Below are 16,930 nucleotides of genomic sequence, written 5' to 3'. Positions count from 1 at the left end.
CCACGAGTATTTCGACTTGAATATTTTTGTTTACTTTTTTCGTGTCGTTGTGATGTTAAAGTTCTCGCATAGGTGAAAATAACTACATAATGCGTTGTCGTTAAGTCTAAAATATTACAGCCACATTTTGGATATCGATTTCATATTATGAGTTACTCTGATATATATGTTCATTTATATTCTTCTATTTATGTCGACGAGCTGGCCACATTTCTCAATGTCGATTTCATATTATGAGTAATTAAATTTTATAAAATGATCATTCTTCTCTTTTGTATTGGCTTGACCTAAGACCAAGAGGTCAAAGTTTGAAACTGTATTGTCTAAAATTGCACCGATAAGTCAGAGACACGATATGACTTGCAACTTTAAAGGAAGAGTGTAAATAAATAACGGGCTATTTTGCTAGACGTGTATCCATATCATTTATGTAGTTTTGTATAAAAAAAATACTATTCTATAATGATTTTTATTTTCGTTATTTTTCCATAGTTATTAAAAATATATTTTATTCATATAAGAAAGAAATGGCAACTCAAAATATGAATGGATCGATTTCATAAAAGTCGACTCTTGAGTAAAAATCTATCCAATAGTGTTCTCCGCATGTTAAAGTTAGACTGAACCAAAAAAAAAACAAAGATGACCATTATAACGTAAGACCCATGGGCCATAATATTTGTAAGGGCCCATTATAAAATAGTTAACGTGGCGGTCTAAACAAAGAAAAGAGAAGGATTTAATGACTTAATTAGCATAAAACATATAAAAGTGGGACCCAATATTAAGCTAAAACAGTCTGGCGATGTTTCAAATTAGGACCAATTCCAGTGTTGCCTTGTGGGAATCATGCAATTATAATTTTTACCTCTCAACGGATTTTTCCCAAATTCAGACTCTCACAATAAAACCCCTACAAAATCCCTAAATTCCATCGAATTTGCTCATTCTCGTCTAAAGCAAGACGAAGATGACGACTGCTGTCAACACAGTTTCTGGTAATTCCATCGAATTCTCTCATCCTCGATTTGATTTTTTTCTCGTTCTTAAATTGATTTTGTGTTTATTCTGATTTTGAGATGATATTTTTCTTCTTCTGGGGTTTAATGATGATTTATTAGTTTTACTGAAGTTATTTAAGGATCAATCAAATTATTGTTTTCTCTTCTGCGATTGATTGGTTTATGGTGAATGTATGAATCTAATCATTGAGATTCTTAGAAGGCAATTTGTATATTATCATTGAGTTCATTGCAGATATTTTTTTTTGGGGGTTTTACTGGTGATTTATTGAGCTTAATCAACGATGATTTATGGTTATGTTCTAGGAAATTAGTGTTTTTTGGGATGTGTTATATTGTAATGTTGAACAACACTGTGGATTTGTTGTGTGTCTCATGTTATAAGATTTTTGGCTTTTGTTTGTTTGTTTAGGTGATGAAGATCGTTCGGACAAAAAGATTCAGGGTGATATTGATGAGAGTAAGGTCAAAGCACCAAACATGTTCGAACGAGCTAAAGAAGAGCTTGATGCTGTTATCGGAGCTATTCATCAACGCAAGAGTTCAAAGTTTGTTTGTTTCTTTCTTCTGATACACTTTTGTAACTAGTCTTGAATCTTCTCTGTCTCTAATGTTATGAATAAGGAGAGTTCAAACATTGGAGTTTGCTAATGTGTTATAAATTCGCTTTCAGGGATAAAATGGAATTCAAATCAGATAAACCAGGTACCAGTTTTTCTCCCATCATTGCATCAAATCGTTTAATTTTTTTTCTCGGATCGATTGTTAGTCTCGAGACTTACAGGGTTTGGTAGTAACATAACTACAGAGTTTGTCTATTTTATGATTTGAACATGGATACAAATGTGATGTTTTGTGTTCATTCTTGTTTCTTGTTCAAGACTCACTTCGTTTCACATGGTTTACATTGACAGAAGATGGAAAGAAAAAACCGAATATGTTGAAAAAGGCGAGGGAAGACCTCAAATCTTTATTCCTGAAGGAAAAACCTCCTCGCCATCTTCATCATCATCACAAAGAAACTCATGGAAGGAGTGATGATATCAGTGAGAACACACCGGTGGATGAAGTGAAGGCTCCTAATGTTTTGGAGAGAGCCAAGGAAGAAATCGAAGCCGTCATCGACACCATCCATTCCAAGAAGAAGGAGAAAGACGGTTCTGGTTCACCTTCGCGTTCTCGGTCTCTCTCACCGGAAAAGGAGAGAGCTGGATTCGCATGCTCTATTGGAAAGGGGTTGGAAAAGATATGTTCTCCTTGGAGTGATGATAAAAAGGATTAATTTATTCTTATGATTGATGATCATAAAACTTGTTTGTTAATTGTCATGATAGACTTGCTTTTAAGCTTCAATCAGTTTGTTGATTATTATTAGGTACAAAGTTGTTAAATTCGTAAGCTTATTTTATGGATTCTATGGGTATTGGGTACTATTACTAAATCTCACACATTTTCATATTTCAGAATCGGGTGGGCCTTATTGGATATGAATCTTTTAGATGGCCTATAATCAGGTAGGCCTTGTAGATTATGAACCCATTTTTCTTTAGAATGGGCCAATGGACCTGGTCGTGAGAAAATAAGTACAAATTACGGTTTATGCTTTTTATAGTGTTATTGGATTAGTGGAGTTTAATATAATCTAACTCTAACCTAATAATAATCAACAAAATGAAAGTTTAAGCTTAATTTTGTATGAATTTTATATGAATTTTTTAATCTTTTAAAAAATAGTAAAATAACTCCTAATATTAATAAAATAAACAAATTAGCGACCAAAGAGAGTTTATGAACTGATTCTCTTGAAGCAAGTGTATCTTCAAAAGAGCTGATACTCTCCTCACCAAAGCGATAGCCCAACATATACCTCTAGATGTATGTTGACGTTACAGATGAATTTGTTTGTGAACATGTGCATCTTACACAAGCAAGCAAGACAAAGTGTAATTTAATTACATCATTGTTCATAAAACAATTCTTACTATATTTCATACTACATAAGCAAAAATAAAATAAAATATGTGGATTTGTAGCAAGTGTGAATTTATTTTCATTAATGTTCATAAACTTTGTATTTTATTAATTATGTTTTTTTTGTCATAACAAAGCATAAAAAGAGGAAAACAAAAGCAAAAAAATCTTGGATTAATGATCAAGAATAATTTGAATGGCAAACTATCAGAAAAATAAAATATGAAAAAGTAAATGAACAATGAAAAAAAAAGAGAGGTACAAATGAGCTGAAAAAGGTTTTTCATTAGACTTTCTAAGTTGATGGGGTTTTCTATTAAAAATTAAGTTGAAGGTTTTAAAATGGATCAGCTAAAACTTGAGGTTTTTTTCAAAAAGTTTTCTTCTCTACAACGAAAAGGTGAAAAACAATAGTTGGGAATTTGTTGCTTTATACAAAAACAAACAACTTAGCAATGAAAATTGTTTGTACGATGCCTTAATATAATGATGATATCAATTATCGAAGAAAAATTGTTACGAACAACCCACAATATATTGATGATTTAGTTAAAGAAGTTCATCGTGAGATGCTTTAGCTCAGAACTTAGGGTATTATTTGAAAAGTCATAAAGAATTAATTGGAATAGTAGGGAAATTAGGAAAGACACAAAGAACTAGAACTCAATTGGGATAAGATAAGACGAACGCACATCAACAAGAGTACACAATGGGTTTACAAATATAAGCAGGCCCATGAAAGGCCCAGTATATGATACGCCACTCTGACACGTGTTAAGGCAGCATTCCTTTTCCTGAAAGAAAAAAAAAACTTCTTGGCTCACTTTGTCTCTTGTTCTCGCTGAGAAGCAGAATTTAGGGTTCCGACCATGGCCGGTTCGTTGTCGACGGGGGATTTTCACATTCGGAAGAAGCCGAGGTTGGAGAAATTCTCCAGCGAATCAAGTTACGGCTACACATTCCGAGAACTCCGGAGATACGACCCTTACGACGATGAATACGTACGACAGTACATCTTATACTACCAGTACCATAAGAGCGAGGTACATATCTTCAATTCTCCCCACAGGAATTAGGTTTTAATTATGACCTCGATTGAAACCTGGATCTACTCATTGATAAAAAAAAATTTTGGTTTTTGAAACCAGCACGATATGCTAATTTTAGCTCACTTATTGTTGTTGTGTGGTTTAGGGTTTCGTGATTGATTGGGATAAATTGGATTTTCGGTTCGAGACTAGGCCTATCATGGATCCATTCCGTCTTGATGTGTGCAGTACCAATGATGAAATGATCCATGGCGTGGCTCTCCGTGCTATTACACAACACAATGTTTGATACGGTCAGTGTCGTCTTGATATAATGAATGAATGTTTTTGTTCCTTTGTTTGTTCTTACTTGCTCACAAAGTTTTGTATCCAGGGAAGTCGGATTGAGTTGGTCGATCACGTGTCGGCAAGTTACAGGTGGTGTGCTGGTATACTTTATTGGGTAACGTTTTTGGCTCGGGATTTGGCCTCATCCGATCCCGAGCCTAGACTTTATCAAGCTAAAGTTCGTCTCTGTGGACCAACGTTCTGTCAGATTTATATCTTCAGGCTCAGACCAACTGATGAAGGTATCTTCATGAAACCTCTTTTTCAATTAATCAACCATCCATAGACAGTTGCAGTTTATTGGGAATTTTAGTGTGCTTCATGTTTTATGTTCTTCTGAAAACTTGAGGTTTCTTTTGGATGAGGTTTAGGTTCGTAGTTTGATGGTTAACAACTTATTGGATATTTTCTCTTAGAATACATGTATGGTTTCGTTGGCATATATGTGATGTAAATTAGTGTGTATGTGGTTATGATACAGAGATTGCTGCAGTTCAAGTGGATCCCCCTCCTCCATTGTATGATGATGACCCAGGTGGATCTTTTTACTCTTCTCTTGGTTTTTCCATGGTGACTTTTTTTGAGGTTCTCTTTTCTTAACTGTATTATTTGGTGCTTGCAGAGTTACCCACCATACTTTTCACTGTGACTGGTCCAGGATCGGGTTACATGTCTATACCCGAAGTTTTCTTCACTCGGATTCCTGCAGAAGTTGAGCCCGTGTCGTCACCATAATCCTCACCGTGAAAACAAAAACTCAAATGTGTCCGGTTGTATTGTCTAAGTTTCTTATTTCTCTCTTTCTAATCCTAGTTAGAGCTCTAGTAACTTGGTAAGTTGTGGGGCTTAAACTTATATATATTTTTTTTTTTTTATCAAACGACTTAAACTTATATATATCATGAGGAAACCTAGTTAAAGAGCTTTGTTCCAACTTATGTTCTTACTTATAGCGGAATCCTTATTTAAAAATCTAATCATCATATTTCATATCCTTAAAATCGCAGTCCCCATGTTATCCAAATTTGACTTGATGTAACAACAAAAAATATTCTATGCGACGCCATGAATTCGACTCTTAACAAAAAGTACATATTGTCTCCAACGAGAAACTTTCTGTTCAAGCAACACTTGCAACCGACTAGCTATTTTTTTTGTTTGTTAAAAAAAACTTGAGTATACACAAATTCATTGTTTTGAGGAAATTTGTGTGTTGATTAGTCGATACTGCCAATTGTCTTCCTAATTAAAAGCATTTGTTATATAAGAGTATAAAACTTTAACTTCCAATATTCTAACATGTAAATATCAACTTCTAACAATGTTTAATTTTGTAATCTAAAATATGAGATGCTACAATTAGTCTACTACCTAATGTACATATGAATGATTTGCGATGAGGCCATGGGCCGTTCGTATCGTGTATGTCTGGCCTTGTTGTGGACTTACGTCTTATAAGTTCACTTTTAATCAAGTTTTTTTGTTTCCTTTTTCATATGTTCACTTGTAAGTAAGTAAGTTTACGTATGACTTTTCAATAAGATATTTGAAAATATATGTGATAAGTTTTAACTCATTTTTATTGGGGTTATGTGAACATTAAAAAAAAATTGTGTAACAAAATACGACAAATGTCAATTTAAAAAGGTCATAAAAAAATAATAGAAATATTGTTATAGCATGGGACGAAGTAGTCACTAGTCAGTCCAATCGAGACTACGTAGTACCTTACCTACAAATTGATGTTCATGGTTCATATACAATCCACGTACGGACTCTAAACCATATAATATATCATTTTAGAAATAAATTTAGCAAATGCGTAAGGATAGTACATATTAGATGATTTCATTTTTTTATTTTATTAGATGATATCATGATGTACATATTAAACTAATTTTATGCAACCGATGATTCTAGTAGACTAGCTAGTAGTAGCTAAGTCACTATCAATGGAAAAATAAAATCCAATGATACATGCATTCGAACCGACCTCAATTGACACAAATCGAATCAATTCACCTAAAAACGAAATGACTTTTCGCCTAATTCAAAAACACTCTTCTCAAATTCTATATAGAACTCCGACTGAACCGAAAAAGTTATAAATCCAGCTCTACATATTACATATATAACCCATTCTCGCACAAGAGATAACTCAAGCTGGACCATGCATCCTCATAAGGTCATAATGCATAAAAGAAAAAGTCACAGTCTATGAAATGAAAATTTCTGAATGAATCATATAAAGTCCATATATTTTGTTCGTTATCCGTCGTTATAGTAAATGCTGCTATGGCGACCCACGTGGGTGTAGGTGTAGCCACTAGCCAGTTACATGCAAGTATGCAAATGCAATAACTTTTAATAATAATAATAATAATAATAAAATGAGAGACGTGTAGCTACGAGTGGACCAATTTTTATAGTAATATTTTCAAACTATGTGTTTAAGAAATCAAAGTCAACCGTAAAAGGTCGGTGTAGCAGGTAGCACCCCCACGCGATGTCGTCGACTCCACATTTTGAGTAAATGTTCTCTTCTGTAATATTTTAATTTCAAAGTAGAAAAATCAAATTTAGAAGTCAGTTTTTAGTCATTGTATTTTTAATTTTAGTCATTGTATTTTAACTTAAGTTACCTCTTCACATTCATATCCTACACTTTCTACATAAAAAAGCATCAACGATAAATCCATATTTCTAATGTTCAAAATATCTAAGATAATTTCATCAATATTTAAACACTACCCTAGTCGAAATAGTTACTCAATAATTTTGTATATTAACATGCCAACCGGTTTTTATAATTATATGTTTAGACTTTAGTCACTACATACGTGGTTTACCATCACCGGGTGAGATTTTTTTTCTTTTCAAATTGCATTGCGTTATTGAATATATAAAAATCAGTATATATTATATTGTCTCAACTCAACCAACATAAAAGGACAACCATTTACATACTATAGTACAAATTACAAGTAGAAGTAGCTTAGCTCAAGAATCATTTAATTTGAGACCAGCCCAGAGAACCCTAAAGTCAAGCCAGAAGAATTATACACGTAAAACATGTGTAAATAATAGAGTTAGTACTTACAATTTGTAAGCTTTACAGAGAAAAACGTGTTGAAATGAGTGGTCTAAACACACTATGTTAAGATGGGTCGGGTGTCTCACGAGACAATAATTTTGGAACTTTATATGATTTAACAGTACGATGAGCCCTACACATAACTTTCTCCAGTCAAAGACAGAGCATCTCTATTTCACTTGTGTCCAGCTCTTATCCATTACATTTATACCGTAGCTTCTTATTACTAATCTACCGCATTCAAAGATGCTTTTATATTAACTGTATACAATTCATTTTATGCGTATAGAAGTGATTTTATGCCCATAAAATCTAGAATTTATTTGTGCCAAGACCAAAACTTAAGGTAATTAGTCTTGTTCGGATCTTGAATTTCGGTCGTATTCAATTGATATCAACCAATAATGAAATTTCTGAAAAGATGAGATGACTTGGTCCACACGTCCCGAATGCCAAAGAAAAATCTAACTGTGTACGTATTTTTATGTATAATGGAAAGTTTGCATTAACGTGTAGTGTTTTATTTTTTTCCAACTGTGTACGTATTTTTATGTATAATGGAAAGTTTGCATTAACGTGTAGTGTTTTATTTCACGGAGTCATCATCAATACAATTGTAACTGGTTTGTTACCTATAATAAAATTAGTCTGATTAATAATTAGCTGTTCTTGAAAACTTATACTCCACACAGAATAATACTAAAAAATATCACTTCCTTAAATTTAATAATATGGACGAAATATGAATAGAAGAAAAGAGAAATTCACGTGCGTCTCATGTGAACACATTAACTCTATACTTTCGACGTTTCCATAATCAAAACAAAAAACCATTTTCAAATGACCAAATAAATAACAGTCAAAAAGTTTACAAAAGAAGTAAAATAAATAAATAAACGCAAACCTCAAAAAAAACAAAAAACAAAATCCAAATATAAATATACTCCTTTTGCTCATTTCTCCTTCCGACAAAACCAACATAAAACACAACCCAAAAATGGAGTTACTAACGACGGTCGCGAGCTTTTTCACTCCGACGACTCTTTTCCTCCTTCTTAATCTTATGATCGGTACAATCGTCGTAACCTCTCGACTCGGGTCAGGTTCAAGAAAACATTACCAGCATCACGATGGATTCGGGTCAGGTCATGCTCCGGCTCCGTTAGCTAGAGCTCCATCGATTATCGACCGAGTCAAGTCCATCAATTTTCATCTCTACAAATTTCCTCATCCAGAAACTGAGCTTTTCTCGATGACAGCTCACCACGACATAATCGGGTCGGATCTTCATGTTTACCCGGATCCAAATCCGGCTCCGTTACAACGTGCTCCTTCTCTTTTGGATCGGGTCAAATCTATCAACATGTCTTATTTCAAGTTCCCACACGACGTAACCGGGTCGGATCCTCACTCCCACTCCCACTCCCACCTAGATTTACACCCGGATCCGGCTCCGGCACCGTTACAACGAGCTCCTTCTCTTCTGGATCGGGTCAAATCCATCAACATGTCATACTTCAAATTCCAGCAGTATAACCCGGAGGAGAATGATTATGCTCATCACACAGAACCGACCCGATTCGAAAGTATTCCGACCCGGATGGGTCGGGTTGACCCGATTGATATCTCAAAATTCAGAATCCCGGAAGAAGATCAACCAACCGGAACCGGAGTGAACAGTCAAATTAACCCGCCCGGTTTAACTCGAGCTCCGTCTATCTTAGAACGGGTCAAATCCATTAAGCTATCCTCCTTCTACAGATCCGACCCGGATTTGGATCAAAAACAAAATCCGGATCCGGTTCTTCACGAGGAGCACAAGCATGTACGAAGCAAATCGGAATCGAAAAAACCGGTGAAGAAGAAGAAGAAAGCTTTAACGAAGATGACAAAATCGGCTAGCGAGAAATCAGGTTTTGGTTTCGCAGGAAGCCATGCGGAAGCGCCGGAGACGGTGGAATCCCTCGAACGGAGAAGACCAGATACAACGAGAGTCGAAAGATCGACGTCTTTCGGCGACGGCGAAGATGGCGTCGACGCGAAAGCTTCAGATTTCATCAACAAATTCAAACAGCAGCTGAAATTACAGAGACTCGATTCGATTCTGAGGTACAAGGAGATGCTTAAGGCCCATTGAAGCCGTCTCCGTCGCCGGTGATTATTGTATTCCTCGCCGATGTCTGGCTCGCGGTTTTGTTTGCCGCCGTTTTTCACGTAGGAGACAGGAGTGGACATTATCTGAATTACCGATAATATCCCTGTATGTTTGAGGATATTTAAGTAATTTATTAATTAGTTAATGTGAATTTGTTATTGTTTAGTTCATAAAGAGACAAGAAAGAAAAAAACGTAGTTGCTTAGCGAAGTATGTGTGGCGTTAAAATTGGATCTAGGACGTTGTTTTGCGTCTTAATTCTAATGATCATTCATTCACTTGGCAATTTTTTCGAGATGTTTGGTACACGTTTCCTATTTTCTGCCCTATTTTCAGGTTGGTTTATTCTATTTATTTAAAATTTTCTAGGCAAAATTGTTCGTGCCATGATACAGATTATATTAAGAGTTCTATTTGAATATTTTTGTACATATACAGATATACTTCCTATTTTGTATCATATATACTTTTAGATTATACGTGAAACTGTTAATGAAAATATTATAAGTGGACGACTGACCAATATTATAATTCAATTTATGCATGTACATGTGATTGCAAAATGTCAACAATTAGTATTTAGCAATACAAATAAAATGAAACTATTTATTTAACAAGAAATTATTTTAAGCTTTATAAATGATGTTTAGGGGAGCTATAATTACTTTGCTTTTTCTATAAGCAAAAGCAAAATATCATTAACACTCTTGTCATGTTTATACTTTTATAAACATTAAAGTATAAGGTTAAGTTTAAGAACATTAAATGATTCATTTAATACATATGTATATTCCATTACCGAACGTAATGTTCACTGAATGGATAATTGAAAGCCGATAAGATCAGATACTGATTCAAAACTTCAATTTTTTATAACTCAGTATTACAACAAGCAACGTTTAAGTAGAAAATTAAAACCAAAAACAAAACATTTGATATGGTCTAGTCACGACTTGAAATCACATTTTTAAGTTTTTTAACGTTATGGAAACACCGCAATAAAAACAATGTCATCAATCAGTTCTATTTGTTTTAATATAAGTTACGTGTCGAAGTACTTGTTTTAGTAGTGAATTTTTTTTTCAAGAAATTTTGTTAATCATGCATCTAGTTTCATTTTTGTAATACGTTATTATATTTTCATAGACTATGTGATAGACTTGGAATTATTTCAACGAATCCAAACTTGTAAGATAAGGCGTTGTAATATAGACTTTAGAATTTTAGTGATCCGAATCAAATCCATCAAACCATTCTTGGCCACGAAATTCAGACCTGAAATTTTTTATGTTTTATTCGTGGCTCGAAAAAGACTTTTTCGGTCATCTCCTGATTAAATTAATCCTCGTCATAATCATCACATTCATCCCTATCTCTTTAGGTTACGTTTTTTTTCTGTTTAACAAAACAATGTCAAACTTTCAATTCAACTTCGATTTCCTTTCTTACTATTTTAAAAATATGTTTCCTCTCTAACCAACACTCAAGTATTTTCTTCATGATGCTTTCAAAAAAGAATAAAACTTACAAATTACTTTAAAAAAAAAAGATTAATGTCTTCTTCCGTTGTTGTTGCTACTACCATCATTTAAGGTTTATCCATTGTTATTTTCCTCGATTCTTTTTTCAAGTTTCAACTTGGATGAGAAAATGAAAACAATTTGTTAAATGACCGAATCAATATACTTCTCTTGTTAAACTAAGTATCAAAGTCTGGGTGGTGTAGTCGGTTATCACGCTAGTCTCACACACTAGAGGTCCCCGGTTCGAACCCGGGCTCAGACATATCTACTTAATATAATTCCTTTCTTTATTTTTCGAACGGCATAATCATAACTTTCTAGATACTGATATCAAAGTAACGGGCTAATAGTAGAAGGCCCAATCACAACATAGAGAGTTACAGAAATCTAGGCCATAGCCCATTTAACTTACGTACACTTTTTAAGCCTTTCAACCCTAAATACGGTTGTTTTTATATGAAAGAGGACAGGAAAGGATCGCTTGGGGACAATACAAACTGTACCAGGAATAAAACCAAAAACCGGTACGAAAATGTCGGGACTCGGGATGTCCGGTTACGTCATATTCCCGGTTCTCGATGTTTGTTAGATTTTGTGGGGCTACACATTGGAAAGCTGAGAAGATAATATTCGATCGGACATTCATAGGCCGGATTACGTACACTCTCCCACTTGACTTTAGAGAACTCTAAAAAGATAATACGTCACTGTATCAAAGCATCTATTCTTGTTTGACAAAACAAACCAAATTAAAGAACAAAAATGACCCGAATTTAAAGTTCAAGCATAACTGATAAAAATAAACTTAGCCATTACGCTTACTTTTCATTCTTTTCATATCTTAGAAACTTAGCTTTTGATTTGAATTTTATTTTACAGTTTCTAAAGCATATGTTTTGATTGATGGCATATGTCTCTCAAATGACGATAAAACCCAAAGAAAAAATAATTAACCGATTGAACTTATCAAAGTTAAATTTATAATTTTTTCAAATTTCAAGATTAGACATTTTATTGTTTTTTACGATAAGAGTGTGAGAAAGTTTATCGTACCAAATCAATCACGTCCGTCAAAAGATTAGAAAACAAAAAAGAGAGATCGAAAGATATGAATAATGGCAGAGAATCCAAGTGATTAATCTTTGTTTCATAGAAAAGAGCTGTGAGGAAATTTCCAAGATCTTGGACCCACATTTAAGATTCCTTTATAACCATTTTCTTCAAAATCTTACCTGTTTTATCTCTAAGACACTTTGATTTGGTCGAAGATCGAGTTGATCTTGTTGTAGGATCCTGCCAATGTCTAATTAATGTCACATTCTCTTCCGACAGATTTCACTATCGTATAAAGCATGTCTTACGTGTCTCGTCTTTATCATGTCCATGACTGTTTGATTGTATCCGTATACAAAGACATATATGTCATTTGTTGTATGTGTAATGTGTCATGTATGTATTTTCTTCGTGGATGTACGCGAAACATTTCAGATTTAGACACCCCATGTTATATATATGATCGTTAAGTATTCTTTATTCGTTGACTGAGATATGCAATACTTTTCCGTGAGAACTATCGTTAGAGTCAATGGTTTTAGTCCGATATTTGTTTGTTTTTTTTGTTAATAAAGAGTTGTATGTAATGATTCAGAAACAATTGTTTAGCCAAGTTAACCATAATTTTCAGGGCTTTGAAATCAGAGATCAAGCGATCCGAAACAGTAGCAACATTTTGCTTGAGATATTGACGATTTAGAGTTAGTAGAGAGTAAATCTTAAACCATCGCTACTTTTCCAATTAGTTTTCTACCAACCATTTCATCAACCACACTAATTGTTCGAACAATAATTATGTATCTTCAGTTTTATCAAATCACATCCAAATTAGCGTATACAACATAAGAATATGTTCGAACAAACGTTTATCATTTTAAAATAAATATAGATATCTGAATATTATATAATAATATTAGTACGTTAATAGATATTTCGACTTTTAAATGGATATTTTGCTATAAACCATTTCAATGAAAACTATGTACAACGAAGAAGTGGTCCACTATACTTAGAATCCCTACGAAGATTTGCATGAATCTCCTTAGTCCCCACTTTCACTTTCCTTTTTCCTTTTATTACCAAACCAAATTATTATAATCGTATGGACTAAATTACCACATCCACATCACATTTTAAGTATGTTACTTCACAACTCAGTTTCTTCTTGTTTCTTGAAACTAGTAAACTAGTAATATATAGATTTTAATTTTACTCTCACCATATAAGAAATTCAAATCAATTAATGGCTTTCACCAATATGTAGATCACATGCTCCCTCTAGCATGAACCATATATCTTCAGTTTTGTATCTTGATGATATTATGTCTATATTAATGAAATATCAGTTACTAAAATAATAAAATATAAAATGTTGTGAATTTTTAGATCGCTACCATGCATACTTCTACATCACTTTGAATTTTTAACTCTCCGTTTAGTAGTTACGTTTCTCTATCTAAAACTAAAAATGTATATGCGTATACCTTTATTTTCTGAGATACGTATAACATTTTGTTACGTGTTTCAATACTTGCTTTTGTATGTATTGTCGTCAACTTGGTCGGCTGTGACCATCTGCTGTTGTACTTAATTTTGAAAACGTGGTTGTCGGAATGACTTGTTTCTATACTTTGGTATTTGGCACGTAATTTGGTAAATAAGCTAAGTAGAAAGTTTAAACATCTTTAGTTGGGTTTATTTAAAAATCTTATAATGTTTTTGATCCTATCTATACACTGGTATATATATATCATACATTCAATAATATGTGACGTAAGCCATATCATACAGTTGCTTAGTTCCACTCCCACTTAAACTCTAATCTAAATCTGGCTTTCAAAATTACTAATGCAAGTACTTATTAATACTAAAGATGATACGAATTTCAAAAGATTCAATGAATGATGTTATAATACGACGCATACAGCAATCAATTTATCTAGAAATTTTCACTCACGTGAAAACATGCATCGTCTATATATGTGTCTCTTGTAATTGTATAGAGTGTCTCTATAGCTACACAATACATATATCTTTTTATTATAATAACAAGTTTTTGGTTAATTAATATTTCGATAAATTAATTTCTTGCACACGCTAAGTTCTTAATTATATATCAGACCCAAAAGTTTCACAACCAATACTACTAGTTAAAATGATTTTTTTTGCTCAAGCCCGAAAGAAGTTAAACCTCCTAAAGGAAGCTCTAAATTTACTTAGATCGCAATAAAATTTGCCAATTATGAGAATCCATATCTTTCGCCAACCCATTTATCAAGAAAAGTACATTACTTATGAGGTGCGGCGCACATGCGTCTTGAATCTTATAATGATGAATGGATAATAATATAAACGAAGGGAACATATATGGAGCATGATGATGCATGGCCAAATAAAGGTTTAAGACAACTCAAATAGTAGTACTTATTTAATTAAATACAAAGAGATACGAATATAACAAAATGTGCCCACGAATTGAAATCATTACCCTAATTCCTTTTTTCTTTTGAATCTAATATTAAATTATATTTAAAAGAAAAAATAAACATTTATACATATACATGTAAACTAATTCCTTCTTTTTGATTTTCTCTCCAATCCAGTTCCATTATTACAAACGTATACAGCTCAACCAAATTTTAATGATTTGTCTTTTTATCTTTAGTTTTTTTTTTTTGGGCAAATCTTTAGTTTGTTTTAAGATAATAAAACTGAAGTAAAGGTCGCTGACAATAAAAAGAAAAACAATCGAGTGAAGATCTTCTAAATTGTCAAGTTCCAATTACGGGGCCACCTTATTGGGGGGTCATAATGAATGTCATTTTTATTTATAAATACTTTGTTTAGCACCGTTAATCAATGGTCGTTTTGTTCATAGTCTATACTCTATTTTCTCAAGTTATCGTTCTTAAATTATTATTTTTCGCGACATGAAGTTATAAAGATGGGAAAATGACAACTACACGTGCGTTTAGCACGGTTTTGCTGTCCGGGTACAACGTCTTATTGTTTATCTTATACATACAACATTTAATCCATAAAATTATTCATTCAATCAGAAAGAAGGATTTGGCAAAAGAATAAATTATTTTCTATAATAGTAGTTTATGAATATCAATTTTTTTTTTTTTTTTTTTTTGTTAAATTATAAATATCCAATTTTGTTAGATAATAGATTAATTTTAGAATTGCTAAATCCCCCTAATTTTATACCTATGATCAGGCCTGGCTATGATGTATTTTTTTGGACGTGAATTTTTATAGTTAGATAATAGATTTATTTGTAGGATCTACATATACATTTTTATATCCATTTTATGAAATAAATCTTAAAGTTAGAACTTATTTACAATGGCTGCCAATGGATTTAAATTATTTGATTTTTTTTAATTAATGGTTTGAATTTTTATACGACAATTAATTGTGTAACAAACCAAAAAGATTCTAAATATATGGCAATCCCATATGTCACGCAAAACACAATAATTTAACTTTTCCTTATTTTACCTACAATATTTACTAAATCTTAAAACAACCAAAATTTGAACTATTTGAATTATTTGTATTAAATTTCGGCAATAAATTAAAACAAATGTGAAACAAACCAAAAAATACATTTACGATCCCGGAAAATGAGCAAACCCAATTATATGTGCACCTAAAAACATTCTTTATTTTGGTTTGAATATTCCATAGAATTAATAGTCCATAACTTTTTCGGTATAAAATCATAATCAAAATTAATTCCACAACTAATATTTAAACTTATAAAAAAAAAAATATCATGAGACGAAAAATATAGCATGACGGATTTGGATTGATATGAAATATAGCAGGACTGTTTTAGAAACACAGATTCAATATTTATTTTATTATTTTATCATCACCAAATTTTTTAATTATAATATTAATATAAATTATATAATTTTAATATTAAACTAAAATCTTAAAATTTAATAATATTATTTATAAAAATAAAATATTTGCCCTGTGGTATACCACGAGTTAAATTCCAGTTGCTTAATAATATTCTGTCTAAATTCTAATTTTTGTTATAGCAAATGGAATTGGAGTGTTTTTTTTTTATAATTGCTTAAGTTCAATTCATTAGTAAAAGATAAAAAAAAATTGCAGCGACAACAAGTTAACATGTGGCAAAAGAAGCAAACAGAACAAAATCTTGAGGATATTCCATGTCTTGCTTTTTATCGTTTATTTACGGCACAATGATTAATTACGAATCTACAAAGTTTGGCCTACGATTGTTAATTTATTAGAATTATCGGCACTTTTCGATAGTCGCGAGGAAGGAAATTAAATAAATTATTCAGACCTCAGAAGAAGCAGATCTTGTAGATTCTTTTGATGATGACCTAATTGTGACAAGGAAACATCATCTAGTAGGGATATTAATGAGAAATATTCTTCAAAAAGAACATTAATATATGTAAAGTATTATAGGTCCGATTGTTTACAACAAGATCGTAAAATATATTCAACAGGTAGGAAGAAGAAAATAAAACTAGCTGATGTTGTTGAAGTTTACATACTATATGTGTATTAAGTTTTTGATTAGATAAACCCAGAAATTATTTAAAAAATTGTAAACTCAAATTTCTTCTTGTTATTATTTTAAAAACATCATTTACTCTTATTTACATGCAGATGGAAGAATTCGAGTCAAGTTTAACTCTCACAAAAAACCTAGCCAAGTTCTAATATAAGTGTGATCAATC

General features: G+C 32.4%; 4 protein-coding genes, 1 long non-coding RNA gene and 1 other non-coding gene across 8 annotated transcripts; 4 read left to right on the top strand and 2 right to left on the bottom strand.

Annotated features, from left to right (window-relative positions):
- The first annotated feature begins 823 nt into the window (after nucleotides 1-823).
- On the top strand, nucleotides 824-2,598 carry AT5G57000 (DEAD-box ATP-dependent RNA helicase). Of its 2 annotated transcripts, NM_125082.2 has the most exons (4): nucleotides 824-998; nucleotides 1,435-1,570; nucleotides 1,696-1,727; nucleotides 1,937-2,598. In NM_125082.2, the coding sequence occupies exons 1-4, from the start codon at nucleotides 971-973 to the stop codon at nucleotides 2,302-2,304; spliced, it is 564 nt and encodes a 187-aa protein (NP_200510.1). In that variant the 5' UTR covers nucleotides 824-970; the 3' UTR covers nucleotides 2,305-2,598. The 2 variants fall into 2 exon arrangements, with proteins under 2 accessions (NP_200510.1, NP_001318816.1); NM_001345229.1 differs by having other exon boundaries at nucleotides 841-998; nucleotides 1,435-1,727; nucleotides 1,937-2,459.
- Nucleotides 2,599-3,773: 1,175 nt separating this feature from the next.
- On the top strand, nucleotides 3,774-5,341 carry AT5G56990 (proteinase inhibitor I25, cystatin, motif protein). 2 transcript variants are annotated; one of them, NM_125081.3, is made up of 5 exons: nucleotides 3,774-4,036; nucleotides 4,188-4,335; nucleotides 4,416-4,611; nucleotides 4,851-4,904; nucleotides 4,992-5,341. In NM_125081.3, exons 2-5 carry the CDS (start codon nucleotides 4,291-4,293, stop codon nucleotides 5,102-5,104), a joined length of 408 nt encoding a protein of 135 aa, NP_200509.2. In that variant the 5' UTR covers nucleotides 3,774-4,036; nucleotides 4,188-4,290; the 3' UTR covers nucleotides 5,105-5,341. The 2 variants fall into 2 exon arrangements, with proteins under 2 accessions (NP_200509.2, NP_001331827.1); NM_001345228.1 differs by having other exon boundaries at nucleotides 3,796-4,036; nucleotides 4,188-4,611; nucleotides 4,992-5,302.
- Nucleotides 5,342-8,431: 3,090 nt separating this feature from the next.
- On the top strand, nucleotides 8,432-10,094 carry AT5G56980 (cotton fiber protein). The gene has a single exon (NM_125080.2). It carries the CDS (start codon nucleotides 8,461-8,463, stop codon nucleotides 9,598-9,600), a length of 1,140 nt encoding a protein of 379 aa, NP_568845.1. The 5' UTR covers nucleotides 8,432-8,460; the 3' UTR covers nucleotides 9,601-10,094.
- On the bottom strand, nucleotides 9,270-9,698 carry AT5G56985 (uncharacterized protein; the record flags this gene model as incomplete). The annotated part of the gene is made up of 1 exon (NM_001345227.1): nucleotides 9,270-9,698. The coding sequence occupies one exon, from the start codon at nucleotides 9,696-9,698 to the stop codon at nucleotides 9,270-9,272; it is 429 nt and encodes a 142-aa protein (NP_001330463.1).
- Nucleotides 10,095-11,329: 1,235 nt separating the features above from the next.
- AT5G56975 lies at nucleotides 11,330-11,403 on the top strand. The gene has a single exon. It is a non-coding gene; the product is annotated as a tRNA-Val (tRNA).
- A 93-nt stretch (nucleotides 11,404-11,496) lies between these two features.
- AT5G08685 lies at nucleotides 11,497-11,708 on the bottom strand. Its single transcript, NR_143097.1, has one exon. It is a non-coding gene; the product is annotated as an other RNA (long non-coding RNA).
- Between the last annotated feature and the right edge of the window lie 5,222 nt (nucleotides 11,709-16,930).

The sequence above is a fragment of the Arabidopsis thaliana genome, chromosome 5 (genome assembly GCF_000001735.4).
Source record: "Arabidopsis thaliana chromosome 5, partial sequence".
In the NCBI taxonomy this organism is placed as follows: domain Eukaryota; kingdom Viridiplantae; phylum Streptophyta; class Magnoliopsida; order Brassicales; family Brassicaceae; genus Arabidopsis; species Arabidopsis thaliana.
Note: the sequence above shows the minus strand (reverse complement) of the source record. Positions and strands in the feature narration are given on the sequence as shown.